Source organism: Myotis nattereri (assembly GCF_964212035.1).
Source record: "Myotis nattereri genome assembly, chromosome: 12".
NCBI classification, from domain to species: domain Eukaryota; kingdom Metazoa; phylum Chordata; class Mammalia; order Chiroptera; family Vespertilionidae; genus Myotis; species Myotis nattereri.
The window spans coordinates 74,157,706-74,177,446 of record NC_138087.1 but is presented as its reverse complement, the minus strand read 5'-3'; the positions used below and the strand labels follow the sequence as shown (position 1 = coordinate 74,177,446).

Below are 19,741 nucleotides of genomic sequence, written 5' to 3'. Positions count from 1 at the left end.
GTTGGGGAACTACAAAAATAGCAGCTTTCACACTGATTCCTACACGGGAGGAACTGGTGGTTGCAGGGCAGATAGAATGACTTTACAAGATGAAAATGATCAGTGAGGGCACGCGGGTCTGGAGGGGAGCGGAGTTGGCATTTTTTGGCCCTGCAAATAGCTGCCCATCTGCTCTCTGTCAGAATATGTTAGGAGTGCATCTGGATTGCTGCCCCTGAGCCTCAGCTCCGGGCTGGTCATGTGGTTGTCTCCACGACAACTCCAGGAGCCGTGTAAACTGCTGCGCTTTGAGCCAGATGCTGCTCTGCACATGTGGTCTAATTAGACGGCGCTCCTGCCTCCGCCTCCCTCTCTGCAGACACACACACACACACACACACACACACACACACACACGCACACACACACACACTACGGTCTCCCTTTTCCCTCCCTCCTAGGAATCCTCAGCCTCACACCCTCAGTCAGTCTGTCTTGCTCTCCACCCTGTTGGCCTCTTTCTCAGAAGTGTTCCTGTTGCCTTATCTGCAGTGAATAATTCATCAGCAGCATCAGAGTGCCTGCGCTGACCCAGGCACTGTGCTAGGAACTGCAGGTGCAGAGACAAACAAGCCACTGCCCAGACCCTCAAGGAGGCTGCCATCCAGTGAGGGCCCACGGCCGCCAGGCAGTGCAATCGGTGGCAGTCAGTGCTGTCGTGGATGAGCACAGAGGCTGTGGAACCCAGAGCAGGGGCCTAACCCAGCCCAAGGCAGGAAGAAGGCCAGGGGAGCGTCCCAGGGCCTGTCCCCTAGTGCAGTGGTCGGCAAACTGCGGCTCGCAAGCCACATGCGGCTCTTTGGCCCCTTGAGTGTGGCTCTTCCTAAGCCTTAGGAGTACCCTAATTAAGTTAATAACAATGTACCTACCTATATAGTTTAAGTTTAAAAAATTTGGCTCTCAAAAGAAATTTCAATCGTTGTACTGTTGATATTTGGCTCTGTTGACTAATGAGTTTGCCGACCACTGCTCTAGTGCAGCCTTTACAGACGAGCAGGGCTTCACATCCTGAGAAAGCAGCGGTAGGAAGACTTCCTGGCAGAGGTCACAGCACATGCAAAGGCAGGAGACTTACAGACCCATCGGGAGAACTGTAACTGGCTCCCAGTTATGGGAGCTGGGTGCTGGGGAAGCGAGGAGCTGAGGTTGGGGAGATGCACAGGGTCACGCCTTGGAGGGCTTCTCTCCAAGCATGCACTCCACTTGGATCTGCAGGTTTGGGGGCCAAGGGAAGGGGGCCATGGTGGCTGCTGGAGTAGCCTGGCCTGTGGGGGAGGATTCGAGGATGAGACTCTGAGTAAATGCAGCCCCTTCGGTAAGTTTCCCCGTGAGTGAAGTTCGCTCCTCGGACTCGGGAGGCTCCGTTCAGGGCTGGGTGGGTGACTCAGGGCAGGCTGCCAGCACGTGCTGAGTAATTATTTTTTCCATCTTTCTCAGCAGTTCTGTATTCTATGGGTCCAGCGTCCACCACCTCTCAGATCTCTGGCTCTCAGGGAAGATGCCCCCAAATAAGAAAGGAGAGAATCAGCATCTCTCACACTTACCCCATCCAGGATGTGCCCCTTAAACCCCAGCGCCACCAACTCTGTGTCGTCCCAGCCCTGCTCCTGCGCTCATGCCCACCTCTGCTCTCCAATCTAGCGAGTGCCTGCACTTCCCTGGGGCTCGGTTTTATATCACCTTGTCCCCATGTGACTTTCTTAGGTGACACCCCACCCCGACAGTCACCCTGGCTGTGCTCTCCCAGCGCCCCAGTCACAGGTGTTTGTTGAGTGATAGGTGCAGAAGGTTCCGACAAGATGCAACACCCAGCTGTCAAGGGGCATCTGAAAGAGCTGTTAGGACAGTAACCTCCATTGAGCACCTGGTGTGTGCTATTCAGTATCGGCCCCTTGACAAATGGTGAATCACTTCAAACCTCTCAATATGAAGTAGGTAATATCCCCAACTAACAGATGAGGAAACTGAGGCTCACAGAGGCTCTCTTGCTTCCCCATTCATGGAGATCTGGGCTTCACTGAGCCTCTTTGGAGTCCCCAGGCACTGCATGATCTAGAGCAGGGGTCCTCAAACTACGGCCCGCGGGCCACATGCAAATACAAATATTGTATTTGTTCCCGTTTTGTTTTTTTACTTCAAAATAAGATATGTGCAGTGTGCATAGGAATTTGTTCATAGTTTCTTTTTAAACCATAGTCCGGCCCTCCAACAGTCTGAGGGACAGTGAACTGGCCCCCTGTTTAAAAAGTTTGAGAACCCCTGATCTAGAGACTGGACTCCCTGGGCTGCAGCTGCATTATGGTCAAAGGGTCATTTTTGTGTAGAAAACTATCTGCTGTGTCTTGAATTCCCTGAAAACCCAGAGAAAAATGTGTTTGGGCAACTGAGCATGCTCAGACTGCTGTGGGTGTGGTGAGAAGAGCCTGCCTGGGCTGTGGGGTCAGACAGAACTGACTTCAAGTACAGCTCTGGCTCTTCCCAGCTCCATGGCCTTGGACAATTCACGTCCCCTCCCTCTGCAAGATGAAGCTAAAGAGCCTCTCCTTGGGGTCATTGCGCAAGTCCAGCCCTCAGCCCCAGACATCCTGTGCCTGCTGCGCCCCACCCAGAGAGGACAGCTTCCTGCGTCCTTTTCTCCTTTCTCTGATTCTGGTCTTGACTCCACTGACACAACGTATGTCCTGGGCATGTGGTGCAAACAGGTGCAGCCTCGGTGGCTGAGCCAGGAGGTGTTCGGTATTGAGACAGCGGCGAGTTTGCATGGTTTCCCTACTGGGAAGAGAGCTGTGGCCGTGCTGCAGCCCGGGTGGCCACCAGCTCACCTTGTCAGCCAGCCTATGACCAGCCGCCGCCCTGGATGGCACTGAATGCTTACAGCGTGGGGTACGGAATATTATTATTTCCGTCATATCAGAAAGAAAACGAGGTCCCAAGAGGTGACATGGCTTCTGCAAGCACGCTGTGGAGCCAGACCTCACACTTGTTTCTCCAAAGCCCGCTCTCTGCATCACAGCCTCTGGTCCATCACTTTGAATTGCTACAGCAGCCCCGGTGGCAGCTGATAAGTCACAGACTATCTTGTGATCACTTCTCTTAAAGAGAAAGAATATTGCGTTGCATGAGGCCCAGGGTCAAGCAGACGCTGCTGCAAACTCTGGCTCTGTCATCGACCAGCTCTGCAACCTTAGGCAGGTGGCTTCACCTTTCTGAGCCTCAGTTTCCTCGTCTGTAAAATGGAGAGCCCGACAACGCCAACCTCGGTGTTGCCATGAAGACCAAGTGAGATAATGCGTGTAACACCGCCCGCATGGAGTCAGTGTCAGTAAGTGGTAGCTGTTTTTAATCACTGCACCTGCGTTCCCTGCCGAGCCGACTCCCACCTGCATTTCTAATGGAAAGAAAATCTTAAGCTGGTATGCGTGAAGACCCACTTCATTGTGTCTCCTCGGCTTCCACCAGCCTTCCCGCTCATCTGCCATTCCTGCGCTAATCAGAATTTCCTGACTTCTCCCTGTGTGTCTCGGTTAATGCAGAAGGACGGGGCTGCTGGCACAGAGGAGCCAAGCGTGGGCTGACGCGCCTGTGATTTGAATGTCTTTACTGTAATCTAGCAAGTGTGGGTGGGGGCTTCTGTCAATACCGGAGCAGCTGGCCAGAATGGGCAAATACTGTCGGCTGGGCCATCCCTGCCCCTGCAAATCATCGGAGTAGCTTTTGTCAGGCACCCACATTTCCCCGACTTAAATCATCCGCACTGTGCGCCAGCTTCACAATAACACATTGATTCTTTGTTTAGGGCTTGTTACAGTGACAGGGGCCTAGGCTGGGAGTCGGTCCCTGGCCTTCCTGGGCTCGCGCACAAATGGTTCAGAAGGCTGTCTTGGTTCTGTCAGCCCAAAACGTGGCTTGGCCCAGCCCAGCCAGAGCCATCTGACTATGGTCGTGCAGCGAACACCTTCCCACTCCCAAGTCCACCCTGGTGGCCCCGAGTGTTTAGGATAATGCCTCTGAGTCGGGGAGGGGGGTGGGGCATGCTTGGACTTGGGAGTCATTCAGACCCACTAGCTCTGGGACCTTGGGCCAAGCACTTGGTCTGTGTGGGACTCCTTTCCTCATCTATAAAATGGGAGACATGTGAACATCGAGTTCTGGTGAGAATTCAGTGAGCTGGGGGGGCAGGTTGGTCCAGAGCAAGTGCTCAGTTGGCATTGGGTCCCTTCTCCCTAAACTCCTGCCTGCGTCGGGCTGACCCGGAGTTACTATAATCTAATCCTGCTGTCCCAACCCTCCCCCCTGCCCTGCCTTCCAGTGAGGATCTGGCGTTCACCACACTCAGCCTTCTCGGTGTCGGCTGGAATTCACCCTGGTTCCTGACCCTGTGAGGAGCTGGCCTTCAGACTCAGTTCTGGATGTGGTACTGAGGCCCCAGTAGGATGCTCAGAGGGAAATTTCCACGTGGCCAGTGGGGCAGTATTGGCTCCTGCGAGAGACGACAAAAGCACCTTTCACACTTACAAGCAAGGTTCTTGGCTGTGCTGCACTTCAGCCAATGACTTGAATATTTTCTTGGGAATTTGGAGGCATTTAAACAAAATGCAACCAGGTTGGGATTGCTGGTAATTAATGGGGCCAGATTCCCTGGCTGCTTTATTCTAGTTCTTTTTTCTTAAATTTTAAAAAATGAATATTGAATGATGTAGGCACCAATCATTTCTACCTACACCAGTGATCCTCAGACTTGACTACAATGGAGTCACCTGGGGAGTTTTAGACATTACTGGCACTGGGGACTTTAAAAGTGGCCCTGGTGATTCCATTGCATGGCCAGGGTCGAGCGCTGCTAACCATCATCTAGTTCAGTGGTTCTCAACCTTCTGGCCCTTTAAATACAGTTCCTCATGTTGTGACCCAACCATAAAATTATTTTCGTTGCTACTTCATAACTGTAATGTTGCTACTGTTATGAATCACAATGTAAATATCTGATATGCAGGATGGTTTTAGGTGACCCCTGTGAAAGGGTCGTTCAATCGCCAAAGGGGTCACGACCCACAGGTTGGGAGCTGCTGATCTAGTTCCTTCCTGTTTACCCCCGGCAATCCGCTGAAGCAGGTAGCCTTCCCCACATTACAGGGTGTGAGAGGTGCAGTCACTGGCACGCAGGGGCAGTGTCCTGTCTTCTCCTGAAGTGGCTCAGATGACACACACTGTTCGCCAGCCACTGAGAGTGGATCAGAGCCTGCCCTCCAGGAGCTGGCATTGGCTGACAAAGGAGGTGTTGGTGTAGGGACATTGAAGGCATCAGGTAAGGTTTTCACAAAGAGGTAACATGAAGAGAGGAGCCAGAGCCGTGAGAGTGCATGCAGAGGTTAGGAGGCGGTTGACACTCCAGAATTACTCAAACAAAACAGGTGTGTGGACAAGGTGACTGGGACAAGGTGAATAAGCAAGAAAAGTCAGCTGGAGAGGGTCACAAGGGCCTTGAGGGTCTTGCTCAAGAGTTTAGAAACCCCACTTCCGTCAGCCCACAAGCTTGCCTGAGGCTGCTCTGCTGCTGAGTCAGGTGGCAGACTGAGCCGAGCACCAGAGCCCCGGCTGAGTGGTCAGCCTGCGAAGGGACAGGAGAGGAAAGAAGTGTGAGCCCTGGACGCGCCCTACCGGTGTGTGAACTGGCAGCCCCAGGGCCCTGGGCCAGGTTCAGTGCGCTGCTGTCTCATCTTGAGATTCTTTAAGTTTACCTTTGAACCTGTTTGGGGAGTGAGGTCTGATGGGACAGCGGAGCTCAAGCATGCGCAGAGGAGACACCCACATGCCCTTCCTCCGCAGAGCTTTGCCACCCCAATGTAGCTTCTCGATGCCCCATGGCATGGAGTTCCAGTGGCCCCCCAGTAAGTGGGAGTTCAGCAAGACTTGGTGCACTTACAAGACCAACATGTGCAGGTCTAAGACTGAGTAATGGGGCACTGACAGCCCCTGGGGGCCAGCTTGGCTTCCACAGTGAGAGAAGGCAGTGGTGTTCTAAGGAACACGAATGACCACAGAAACCCACCAGAGTTCTTACTCATGTTACTTCCTTGGACTAGCCAGCCACTTACTGTGAAAATGATGTCATAGAAGGAGAGGAGAAGATGGAGCAACCACAGTTGCTTGTCGTTTCTCCTCGGTGAGGCAGAGGTAGAGAACGGTAGGAGATTGTGTGCAAGTCAAGAAATAACAGTTGAGTTCGTTTTTGTGCGGCATTTCCACTGTCTGGTAAGAAGAAAATACAAATGCATATACTCATTACAAAATATGACTCCACATATGTTAGCATTTAAAACTGGCACTGCACAATATAAAGTTGAACGGTAAAATTCTTGCTAATAATTTAAATTTTTATTTTCCTTTACATAGTATGACATTAAATAGTAAATTTTAAAAACACCACGATAAGTCTAGAAAGAAACCACAAACGAAAGAAAAAAGCTTTATATTTTAGTACAACAGTTTTATACTTAACAATCCTTTTTTCCTGCATTTTCATTTGCATTGGGTTCCCCAAATTATGTTCTAGTCCTGGTAAAACCCAATCTCTGCACTCAAGAAGATGGCTATTTGTGGAAAATATATGTGGAGTATCTACTTGTTGTCATCTGTTTTAATCACCCAAGCAATCCTATGAGATGGGCCAGCATTGAATAATCGTCACAGATGAGGAAAGACAGGTCACCTGAGGTCACATAGCTGGTGTGGTCACGTGTAGTCAGAGGCCAGGTTCAAGTCCTGGTCTTTCTGACACCAAGACATCTTCTCTCTCCACCTTGTTGTGTTACCTTAAATGGATCAAACTTTTAAACTAATGTTTTGAAAGGTGCCTTTACAGAAATAACAGAACCAGCCCTCTGCTGTGCCAGTTGTCATGCTGTGCTGTAGTTGTTTATTCCCAAACCAGGCAGAGTTCCTTGATAACAGCAGCTTTGCTTTTTGACATTTTATTATGAAAAAATTCAAATTTTTACCAAATAAATGAACTTCCATGTACCCATTGCTCACCTTCCACAATTATAAACATTCTGTCATTCTTTCCCTTTTTTTAGATTTAAAGAAAAAAATTTAATTATGGTCAAATGTACATAACATAAAATTTATGCTTTGACCATTTTTAAGTGTACAGTTCAGTGGCAATTAAGTACATTCACATTGTTGTGAAATAATCACCACCATCGATCTCCCAAACTTTTATCATCTTGCAAACCTGAAGCTCTGTCCCCATTAAACAACAACTCCCCGTTCTCCTCCCTCCAGCCCCTGGCAACCTGCCTTGTACTTTCTGTGTCTGTGACATTGACTGCTCTATTGTGGAATAGGACAGTGTTTGTCCTTTTGCAACTGGCTTATTGCACTTAGCATGATGTCTTTAAGGTTCATCTGTATTGTAGCATGTGCCAGAAATTCCTGCCTTTTTAAGTCTGAACAATATTTCATTGTATGTATATTTTGTTTATCCATCTGTGACACTTGGGTCGCTTTCATCTTTTGGCTATTGTGAATAATGCTGCCGTCAACATAACGTTCTGCCGTTCTGTCATCTATACCCTCATCCGCTCCCACCCCTCACTGGAGTATTAATATTACTCAGAGGAGCTATATTGTGTTCATCTTTATATTCTCCTAACATAGAGCCTGACACATAGTAGGTGTTTCTTAAATGTTTGGATGGATGAATTGACTTTTTTAAAATTTTATGTTAAACAAGGTCCATAAAGAGAGAACACCTTTTTTTTTCTTAGGCTCAGACTACTAGTAAGTCACATAAAATCTTGATAAAAATTAAATTTATGAGAGGAAATATGAATTTAATACTTTATATGGATCAGCAGAACAAGAAAAGTTGCTGAAGAGTCTGATGGGAGATTTTATTTTTATGCCAGTAGCTACAATGCTGTGGGTAAAATCCATTTATTTCTGGAAACATCAAAAAAATCTTTGGAATTGCCAACTTCACCTGTTAACAAAGATTGACTCATTAATAATGGGATATTCTATTGACTCCATATGTCAAGAAGATGATCCAAGAGTAAACTTATCGTTTTGTGACAAAGTCCCTGATAGGGTTAAGCAGCTGTGTTTAACTGTCCTGAGGGTCATAGATGGAAAACTCTAATGTGATCTAAGTTTGATTGCTCTCGCCTGGCTTCCCTGGATTAATGTCACTATCAGCCAGGAGCCCCAGCTCCTAGAGTGTCACCTAAGAAGACAAAAGGTTTAATTAATCAGCCTAACAGGAGAACTCAATCCGCACTTCTTACAAAGGAGGGAATTAGCAAGACACCTTGCTTTTCTCCCACTGCAGAGAATGGGCTGGGGCAGGCGTGGGGGGGGGGGGGGGGGAGGGCTGGGAGTTCAGCTGCAGGAAGCAGCTGGACAAGCTGGTGGAAGGGACTTGGCATCCTGGAGGGCCCGTGGCAGTAAGATCCTTCACACCTGCTCGCCTGCTCCCAGGAGCTGCGTGTCTCTCTGAGTGGCTGGTGCTTTGAAGGGTCAGCAGGAGAACCTGAGGGGCTCCGCCTTTGAGAAGACCACTCCTGCTCTCCAGCAGATGCCCAAGTGCAAACAGTTAGAACTAAGGTCAGAGAAGTGGGCATATGGGTGATGGCGGCACCTGGGCTTCAGAGGCCACTTGGGTACAAAGCCCCAATTCTGCCATGTACAGGTTATGTGATCTTGGGCAGGTTACCTTGCCTCAGTTATTCTGTAAAGATTAGGTGAAATGTTAATAATTGTCATTTTCTTAGACGGGAACTCCAGCCCTAGCTGGTTTGGCTCAGTGGATAGAGCATCGGCCTGTGGACTGAAGGGCCCAGGTTCGATTCCAGTCAAGGGCACATGCCCAGGTTGTGAGCTCAATCCCCAGTAGGGGGTGTGCGGGAAGCAGCCAATGCTTCTCATCATTGATGTTTCTATCTCTCACTCTCCCTTCCTCTCTAAAATCGATAAAAATATGTAAAGGAAAAAAAAGAAGGGAACTCCAGGGGAATGAGCCCTCTGCCTGTTGCCAGGCAGACCTTTATATAGGACCCTGGGGACAGTGTCACTGCCTCTCAGCAGGGTTAGGACAGTGCCCTCAGTGGGTGGAACGTGCCCACCTAACTCCTGTTCACCTGCCCATGGGCACATTTCCTGCCCTGCTGCCCTGGGAGGACTAGCCTTTTCCCCTTCTGACTCCTTGGACCTGTCGTGTCCCCCACACACCCAGCAGCACTATGCTGACGCTGATCCTCAAGCTCTTTGCAGAAGCCCCCAGTGTCACATTTCCCCTGAATTGTTCCCACTGTGCCGTGTCCTTTGGTCTGTTTTTGTGACGCACACATCTGATCCAGGGGAGTGTCACCTCCAGTAAGAAGACAACAGGCCCAAAATGTTTGTGTCCCCCAAGTATGAGATTCTTGCTCTCCTGCAGCTAACTCCTGCCTCAGGCTACTCTCACCTACAGATCCGGCAGCAAACTCTTGCATTTATTGGTCCCTCCGTAGATTTCTCCTTCCTGGCAATGCTGAGCCCAAACTCCAGAGTGAATGCTAACAACTCAACAAGCATTTCCTCGAGCAGCTCTCAACTCCCTGGACACAAGTGTCATCCACGTGGCATTGTGCTTTGAGTCCTCTTTACCTGTCAGATGAGCGGTGGCTCTGCCCCACTGAGACCACAGGGCTCCTGTGATGGGAACCAGAGTCAAGCTCATTCTGTGGTTCTTTAACCCCATCCCTGAGCTTCCATCAGGGGCTGGACCCTGCACTGTCCCCAGGGAGTACAGAGATGAATCCAGCAGGGCCTATGCCCTCTCCAGCTCCTGGTCACAGGGGATGCTGGTGCAGATTACCCAGCCCCCAGGGGTGCACAAGGCACTGTGGGAGCACCAAGCAGGGGTGAGTGGCTGTGGCAAAAGACCTGTGCTTACGAGAAGGTTAGTCCACGTGGAAGGAATAGAACTGGTAAAAGCAAGGAAACAAGTGGGAAAGGACACGACCTGTAATTAGGAGGTGCATTTGGAGCATAAGGTATTTGGGGGCCACTGAAAGGGACACAGAAGGACTCTGGAAAAGTAAGTGAGTGTCCGTCCGCTCAGGAAAGGTTTGTGTGCCCATCTAAGGAGCTAAGACTTTCCTCTCCCACCCAGGACCCATGTATGTGATACACGTGTCACCAGATGTACAATGTTGAGCAAAGCAGGTACCCTTCCTGCACACGTATAGCCTAGTGGAAGAAGCAGACATTAATCAATCAATCAAATGTAACGTCTCTGCAAAATTCTTGACTAGGACAGTGACATGATGCAATCTGCATTTTAAAATCACTTCTGCCTGAAGAAGCGGAGGCACTGGGAGGAATGACACAAGCAAGGGGCATGGAGTTAAACCTCCACACCTCAGTGCCAGTCGTGGGATGGAGAGCAAGGACAAACCTGAGATTCCACTGGTAAATGGGAAGGACCAGGAAGCCTGATAGGTCTACTGTGGGTGGTATGGATAATGATGGATGAATGGAAGGAAGGAAGAAAGGAAGGGAGAGAGGAAGGAAGGGGAGAGAAAGAAAGAGAGAAAGAGAAAGAGGGAGGGAGGGAAGGAGGGAGGGAGGGAGGGAGGGAGGGGGAGAGAGAGAGAGAGAGAGAGAGAGAGAGAGAGAGAGAGAAAGAAAGAGAGAAGGAAGGAGCTAGATTTGGGGTGCAATTAGGGGGTTGGGCCATTTTGAGTTTAAAGTGCTGGAGGGCCATCCAGGTGGGAATGGTGACATAGCTTTGGAGCTCAAAAAGACGTCAGAACTGACGCTGTTTATTAGGAGCCCTTCGGCGTGTGAGCTCCACAGTGCTCATGGAGATCACCTGAAGAGAGAAGTCGTTGCCCTGCTCTGGTCCCAAGGGTGCGGAGCAGAATCTCAGGCCACAGAGTGGCCTTCCGCTGGGCTAGCCGGTTATCACCAGCTGATTCCTCGCAAGGAAGGTGTAGAGCCGCACCAGTAGTAAATGGCACGAAAACTCTGAGGAACTGGTCCCCTGAGGAGCTGGTATGCTTTTTTCCTCATAGACAATGTAAAATTTGCATTGTTTCCCTTTTTGCTTCCACAGCCAGGAAGCTCAGAACTGATTTTGTAATTTAATTTTAGAAATCCTATACTCTTTTCCCAAATACTTAAATTTAATATATTTGTCTTTTCCAGCTTCCTTTTTTTCTTTGTTCTGTGTGTTCGTGTAAGCTGCCCCAGATCCTTTGTAAAATTAGGGGTGTAACTGTATAAAAATAAAGATTCCCCTCAGCCTACCTTTTTGAGGCCATCCTTGCAGCCCTTGTGCAACAAGTCTGCCCAGTTGCTGGGCTAATATTGGCTGGATTGAAGCAGGAGGAACTCTTGGAATTTATAACAGCTAGACAGTAAATTTAACACTTAGGTAACTCATTAAAGCAGGATAAAAGTGGAGCTTCAAACATCTCTGTGTTTGCCACCAAGTCTGTGAAGCGAGGGGTACCTTTAAGTCAGTTCAAGATATAAAAGTCTGATCTTTCAGAATGAAGAATACCCCATTAAAACTAAAGCCTTCTCTGTGTGGGTGAGCACTCCGGATCCTTCAAAGAAGGACTGGGGTGTTGACTACAAGATGGGATGTTTGTTAAGCTTAGGGTGTCATTTTCTTGCCTCATAAAATGTAGTTTGGTAAAAGCAAACTTCCTTATCAAACAACATATGCACAAAATTGACTGGATGGTACATTTTCTTTTTAATCATCCCTGCTTTTCATATAAATAATTATTCTTAAGTGATCATTTGCTATTGGTTAAGATCTCGGGGTATATGGTTCTCAAAGGGTGTTCCCCAACTGATGCCTTAAGGACTGTAAGGTGCCGGGAGTGGGGATGGGGTGGGGAGGGGAGACCTCGAGGCCAGGAGAGCCCAGCCAGCCGCCAGAGCAGCTGGCTCCTTCTGCTTCAGGTGCTGTCTGAAGAAGGTCCAGCTTCTAAAAGTGAAAAATTTGGAAATCATCGCATTGGAGGGTCCATCCGCTGACTTGCTGTTGGGATATGCAAGGGGGAGAGGGGTGGGGGGGTGTGGAACCCGGCCTTTGATTCTCACTCTGCCTCCTACCAGCTCTGTGACTTTGGGCAATGACTTCCTCCCTGACACAGCCTTCTCGTCCAGAGATGAGAATGCCATCCAGATAACGGCCACTTCCCCCAGAAGATGAGGATCTAATTAATCCAGTTAGCAGATGTAGAAGCACGCCTAGCCGAGTTTAGAGCTGACCCCACACCCTCTTCCTCTAACCATGCTCTCCCCTTCTCCATCTCCCAGGGGGAGCCAATCACCTTCTGTGAGGAGGCCTTCGTGTCCCACCATCGCTCTGGAGCCATGAGGCAGTTCCTGCAGAATGCCACCCAGCTGCAGCTCTTCAAGCAGGTGCCTGGCCTCCCTAGCTTGGCCTCCGTCTGAATTCCTGAGAGGACAGTTGGGGGGTGGGGGCGGGGGAGGGGGGGGGGGGCTCTGCAGCTGCCTTCACTGAGCACTGAGGCTGCAGGCATGGGAGGGACTCCCACAGCTAAAGAGGGTCTGGGGACGGGGACGGGGTGAGGAGGGTGCTCAGAAACCAGGCAGGCCCTTGCAGATATGCCATGTAGTTTTACAGGTTATCGCAGCCATGCAGCCAGAGTTTGGAGACTCGCTTCTTTGAAACGCACAAGCCCTAAGGCCCTTCCTTGGTCCTGCACCAGGTGCTGGCTGCGCACTGCTGTCCTTGTTCCCGTGTGCAGAGTTCTGTTCTCTCTTTCTTTCCTAGTTTATTGATGGTAGGTTAGACCTTCTGAATTCCGGTGAAGGTTTCAGTGATGTTTTTGAAGAGGAGATCAACATGGGCGAGTATGCCGGTGAGAAGCGTTTTATTTTCTTCCTGTTCCGCGGGCTGTGCGTGGGAATAGGGTGTGTTGGGCAAGGAGCGGCAGTGACTTCTTGTTTCCGTCCCTGGGGGTTATGGAGGAACTGATTTCAACCCTGGCCTTGCAGTGTTTGAGGAATTGCTCTTCGTTTCTGATGAGATGCATATTGGCCCTTCTGTGATCCTCTGTGCCAGGGCCAGCATGGTGCCATGGAAAATACACAAGGCGCCGTATTAGGAGACCTAGATTCAAATCGGGACTCTGCCCCTTACTACAGCAATAACCTGGCCAGGTCATTTCGCCTCTTTCAGCTGAAATGTGTCCATCTCTGCGCTGAGAGTGACAGTGCCTGCCTCACAGGACTCCTGTTACAGCTAAATCAGAGTCCGCGAGGAAAGCTTTGTGCCGTCAGCCAGGACAGACCCGGGCACAGGACCTGCTCAGTCACTGTGTCTTTAAAGTGTGAAAATCATCACAGTGCCTGGTCTCTGCATATCTTTAGAACTGGAGGGCTCATCCTCTCATGTTTCAGAGGGGGCATCTAACGCCCAGTGGCCAGGCCCCGAGAGGTGTTAGTGGCTGACCCTGCCTCCTGAAACCCCGTCTGGCATGTTTTCCAAGTCCCAAGCCTCAGTCTTTGGCAGCAGAGTAGAAACTAAAAGCAAAATAATAATAATCGTGCTGCTGGCCTCCTCTTGTTGCTGGGCATGTGTCTGGTCTGGACTCTGCTGATCATCCAGCTGGCTGTCCTAAACTCAGTCAGGTGAAATGTCACCTGCAGAACCCTTTTTACAGGCTGGCTGTTTGGGGAGCATCATCATTGAAGCCAGAGTGGGAGTCCCACGGTCGTCATGGACTAGTGCAAAGCCTCTGTCTGTCCAGAGTCCCATAGAGGAGGGATAGACCCAGCTCTGCCCTCGGGGGCTTTAGACTGGTAGGAGAAGGAGACACATAACTAAAGACAAATGCAAACTAAATCCATGCAGGAAAAGCAGTAGAAACAGGTTTTTGTACAATTAGAATGGGGCTCTGAATTCTGACTGTGTAACGAGAGAGCTTCATAGGAGGCAGGTTTGAGTAGTTCTCACAGTTGAGTGTTTGTTCTGGAGAAGATGGGCCTTCTATGTTGGTAAAGTAAGTCAAGCCATTCGGAGCATCTAGAAAAGCTGTTTGCCGATGAGACGTCCTTATCCCACCCGATAAAATGAGCAAGTTCCCCAACAACACCTCCTTTTCCTTTCCCTACATGATGCCAGTGCGTGGAGCGCCAAGTGCGTGTCCAGCAGTGTGCTTGCCCTGGGATGCATGGCCGGTGCCCCCTGCCCTGGGGTGGCTCACTGGGCCTCAGAGAAAATGACTTCGGAAGGAGTGTCCCCATCCAGATGAAGGAAGCTTGTAGTGGAAATAACATCTGAGCTGGTGGCTGAGGGCACCGAGCCGGAGAGGGAACAGTGGCCAGGCAAGGGGAGCAGTGTTACCGAGGGTGCACAGTCAGGGAGCCCCCGGTCGTTCCTCGAGGCTGGAACAGAAGGTCCTGTGGAAAGGTAGCACTGACGGAGTGGCAGAACGTGGGCGGTGCTGAAATGAGGCCATGGGCTCTGGGGCCTGCCCTCTCTCCAGAAGGTGGTGGGGAAGCCTGGTTTGTACTCGGGGCACTAACGGGATTAGATCTCTCAGAAAGAAAACCTGTGGCAGCAACTAGCCGCTGCCTCCTTCAGGGGGTGGGGCCCGGGAGCCCCCATGTTCTCCATGTTTTGAACTTTCCCAGGCCTGCCTGGTGAACGCAATTGGGGAAACTCCTGAGCGCACATCACTGCCTTAAATGACAGCTCTCTGACTCCTCTTTCCCCAGGCAGTGACAGACTGTACCACCAGTGGCTCTCCACAGTCAGGGTAAGTGTGCTCCTCTCCCAGCCACCTGGGCCCTCCTTAGCCTCCTGGCAGCCCTGCTCTTCCCCGCCACCCAGGAGGCTGTCAGTTAGCCTGGGGCATCCATTCTGTCAGCTGAAGACGCTTTTGTTTGTAAAGCCAGGTGGAGCTGGCAGGATGAGACTGTCCATAGTCATCCTGGTGAGGGTGAAGAGAGCCAAGAGAAGCCTTCAGCCTAGGACGCTGGCCAAGGCGTGTCAAGTAGATGTCGTCATCTTAGAGCATTTCTGGGTGTCTCCTTCCAGGACCAGGACAATTGGGAAATTGTCATGCGGAAACCAGAAATACATGCCTCTTGCCGCTCTGCAGTGTGTTTCAGAGCCAAGGCTTCTGGGCAGGTGGAAAACACTTCACCGAGAGACCTTTTCCTCCCTCACTGTCCTTGTGAACAGTCTCTCATTACGTTAGAAGCCAGGAGCCTAGGGCTTCAGAAGCCACTGACGAATTCAAAGTCTTGCCTTTCTCTTACCTGGCTTTATCAGTGAGTGTGGACTGCAGGCCTGTGTGCCAGGCACCACGCAGGGGACAAGGATTCCGTGGAGAGCAGACACAGGCCCTGCTCCGGGGGAGCTCCCCTCTTGTTCAGGAGGCAGGCACGTAAACAGGCAGCTTCAACATAATGTGATAAGTGTTCTCCCTGCTTGTGGGCCAAGTGCACTGCTGCCAAGGCGGGTCCTTTGGAAGTGGCTGCAGTTGGCCGAGAGTAAGCAATTCCTCAATGAAAGACTTCTTTTGTTCTTGTGGTATGGCCAAACATGGCACTTGGCAAATCATAGATGAGCAATAAGGACTTGTTGATTGATTGATAAAGAGAGTTTTACTATTCCAAAGGACCATTGAAACTAAATACTGAGTAATTTTGGAAAGCAGTATGGAATAAATGAGTAGGTGAAAATTTCATATTGTCCTGCAACATAGAATGCTTTCTAGGTCAAATTGTAATGTTTTTAATTAAAGCTCAAAATTTCTAATATGGACAGTCTTCCAAAATTGTGCTAAAAGTTGATCCCATTAACTACATTACTATATCTTATTCTTTCATATATTCACTGGGTCCTGCCTCTCTTTATTCGGGTCTGTTGGAATTATCTTTCCGAGCCACTACCGATCTGATTATTTGATGCATTTTATTAAAAATCCTCTAGAGTTTAGACTCCTGATCCTGGCCTTCGAAAGCTGACCCCATCTGGCCCCCAATCGCCATCCCTCCCATGATACATGGAGCACTTGTCACTCACAGACACCCTGGCCTGTCCGCTTCTGCCCTTGTGCTTGTGCTATTTCCTACCCCTAGGATGTTCTTACCCTTCCTATCCCCACATGAACTCCTGCTCATCCTTCATGAACCAGGCCAAATGTTTCATTCTCTAAGACCTTCTCTGACCTTGCAAACGATGAGCTTCCTCCACACTGCTGTGCACACAGTCAGCACAGCTCTCACCACCTCAGGGTGAAGATGCTTACCCTGGTATACTCCCTGGACTGGAGGTCTTTGAAGGCAGAGACCAGCCCTCTGGTGCTCAGTACCCTCAGAGACTAGCACAGGGAATCCCCTCGGTGAGCCCTCACAGTGCCTGGGCCTATCTGTCTGTGTGCTTCATACCCATTCATTGTCCCCTTCATGTGCTGGGAAAGCCTTCCTGCCCCCTCCTCCTTCTCGGTTTTCCCTTCTTCCCCTGCTCACCTAGAGAAACTTAGCCAACGAATCAGTATGTTGAATTTCTACTAAAGCCATGATTAATATTTATGGTTCTTCAGTCTTTCCCTTTCTCAAGCTCTAGATGTTAAGGAAGGCAGCATACCAAAGTGATTAAAAAAACAGCACAAGGTGAACAAAGGAAGGTGCATGGCTGAGGGTGGCATATTTCCAGAGTAGCCAGGAGTGCTGCTAATCAGGCCCCAGTTTTCTGCCCCGGCTTGGTGTTAGCCACAGAGTCCATTGTTATGAAAATCACCGCAGTGCTGTACTGGTGACTAGACTATCTCGAAGCCCTTACCTCAGAGAGCCTGTGACGAGCTTTCCTTCCAGCCAGTGGGCAGGTGCCAAGCCAAGTACTGAGCCTAGAGTCCCCCTCAGCTCATTATCACTATCCCCATCCCCCACCCCAGCACCCATAGTGATTCTGCCATGGCCATAACTAATTGCCTGGGACCAGTTACCATCCAAGCCTATTTCTATTTCTCTAATTAAATTACACTCTTGAAGTGTTGCTTAACTTGATTAAAGAGAAGAGGTTTTTGTTGGTGTTGGCCTACTACATCTTCAGTCCAAATTACTAATTGACATTTTTATTATAGAAAGGAAGTGGAGCAATTCTGAATACTGTGAAAACGAAAGCAAACCCAGCCATGAAGACTGTCTATAAGTTTGTAAGTACTGGTCTTGGTCTCAGGACCCAAACAGATCTGCTCCTTAGCATGCAATTCACCTATATATTTCTGAAATAAATAGATAGATAGATAGATAGATAGATAGATAGATAGATATCAGAGAGGAAGGGATAGGGAGGGAGAGAGAGAGAGAAACATAAATGCTGAGAGGGAATCATTGAATGGCTGCCTCTTGCAAGCCTAACACTGGGGATTGAGCCCACAACCCAGGCATGTGCCCTGACCAGTAATCAAGCTGTGACCTCCTGGTTCATAGGTCAATGCTCAACCACTGAGCCATGTTGTCTGGGCAGCATGACGCAGCTCTTAAACTCACCGGATCCTATCTACAGAGGTGACTCAGCTGCTGCACTGTTCCTGAAGCTCTCAGTGCTTTTAGTGTAATTTAATGTTGCTATTTTATGACCAGGCCACCAGTGACTTTTTTTTTTCAATCCTCACTGGAGGATATTTTTTCCATTGATTTTTTTTTTTTTGAGAGAGAGAGAGAGAGAGAGAGAGATTGGTTGCCTCCTGCATGCACCCCAAGCAGGGCCAGGGATTGAACCTACAACCAGAGTATGTGCCCTTGACCAGGAATTGAACCTATGATCCTTCAGTCTATGGGCTGATGCTCTAACTGCTGAGCCAAACTGGCCAGGGACAGGCAAGTGACATTTTTAATTTAAAGTATTTTGCCTACAGTTGCCACAAGAGAGAAATGGGAGGCTACTGGTTTTAGCTTTTAAAATGTAGGCTGGGTAACTAAAATTCTGGCTGCTCCATGCCAGTGTCCCTGAGACCTGAAGGCATGGTCCCTCGGGTGTTCTAGCAAACCTTTCTTGTGTATCCCCATTATTATGCCAAAATAAAGCAGCTCCTTTGCAGGTTACTGAAGAGTGTTCATGGTGGGAGACACCCCCTAATTTTTGTCCCAAATTCTCATCGTCTCTCATCACTATCCTAAAGGAAATGCACTGTTTGTGAAACTCGTGCACACAGCAGCGTGGAAGTAGAACACGTCCGTTCCCGGTGCTGCATCTTTTACAAGCTTCAAGTATTTGTTTCTCGTGATTTCTCTTGCTTCTGATTTGACTCTGAGCTGCTTAACTGGGGTGGTTTTCTATTATGTCCATTTTTAATTTCGTTAGTCCTTTCTGTGCTTAAATTGTAGTTATTTTAACAGAGAGGTGGCTGCCAACAGAACCACGCAGGTCTAAAGTGACAGAAAATAAAAGCCAGGGTGTCTGTCGAAATGAGATGTAAGAAATGGCTCTGGAGAACCCCAGTCATGCGTCCGCTCAGGCCATTCTGCCTGGCCAGAAAGCCGGTCCCAAGGCTCTGCCCTGGTGAAATGGAATCGACCCTGAATCTTGCAGCCAGAAACGCTGCTCAACTCTTACTGGTCGCTGTCAGGCTGCTGAGATACATAATTATAGAGAGCAGAAAGGGGCGGGGGTAGGGGGGATATCGGTGCCATCAAAATGCAAAAAATAAAATCTCTGTAGCCTCTTTAAAGGCTTTTTTTTAACCTTTTAACATTGTATTTGTTTTCATAGCCATTATGTTTTCAACTTGATGATCCCATTTTTCCTTTCTTTCTAGTAATCAGAGAAGGTGATTCACAACGGACTGAAATCAAGCATAGTCCCTGCTGGGAACAGAAAGGGAACCTTAACTTAAATTAATTTTTCATGCAGGCAAAAGATCATGCAAAAATGGGAATAAAAGAGGTGAAAAACCGCTTGAAGCAAAAGGTACTTGAAGTTCTTATTCAAAATGTATAAGCACCGTGTATGAAACGCGTGGCCACAAAAAAGTATGATGTGATCAATAGAGGCTGTTTGATACGGTGTTGTTAGCACACTTCAAAATGCATTACCAGCTGTCTGGGAGTTCTCACACTGTTATAAATATTCACAGACAAAAACTGTCTTCAAATATCATTAAGACTCTGGCTTAAACCCACAAAGGCAAGCAAGTTGCAAGTTACCATTGTTGGTCTATCCCTTCCCCACCCCACTGGGCTCGGGGCCCACCCAGAAATTGGCTTGGTATCCCCATCTCAGCACCACTCCCTCCTACAACTGACCTGGGACCAGCTGTAACCCAAACCCAGGCGCATCTTCAGAGAAAGGATGCCGTGGTTCTGGCATGCACGTGGCCGCTGTGCAGACACAGGGCACAAAGGGTGGGTTTGAGGAGGACACTGCGGGCTCTCCCCACAGTGGTGGTTTTACCCAGAGGAGCCCAGCAGTTTGTGTTTGAGATACTTTTTGGGGTGGGGGCGGGGCGCGGACAGAGTGGGGCTCTGACGGTCTTTTTGGACTATCAGTAAAATTGTACAAAATCATACAGGCTATATCCTGATTAAGAGTCCTTCCACTTGATTCTCTAGATTGTACAGGGAGGTGAGTGTAACAGAGAGGACATTTTCATATTATTATGAATGTCTCATCATTGTTATTGCTGCCATCTTCATTAAGCACTAAGGATGGTCTAGG

The 19,741-nt window shown here is 49.2% G+C and overlaps 1 protein-coding gene across 1 annotated transcript in view; it reads left to right on the top strand.

The window, feature by feature from the left end:
* Positions 1 to 19,741, top strand: part of DENND1A (DENN domain containing 1A) — a 465,733-nt gene that overhangs the window by 392,975 nt on the left and 53,017 nt on the right. The window contains exons 14-18 of the mRNA XM_081104118.1: positions 12,361 to 12,465; positions 12,842 to 12,929; positions 14,791 to 14,831; positions 17,166 to 17,237; positions 18,938 to 18,994. Coding sequence (XP_080960244.1) covers positions 12,361 to 12,465; positions 12,842 to 12,929; positions 14,791 to 14,831; positions 17,166 to 17,237; positions 18,938 to 18,994 — 363 coding nt within the window. The remainder of the gene's footprint in view (positions 1 to 12,360; positions 12,466 to 12,841; positions 12,930 to 14,790; positions 14,832 to 17,165; positions 17,238 to 18,937; positions 18,995 to 19,741) is intronic.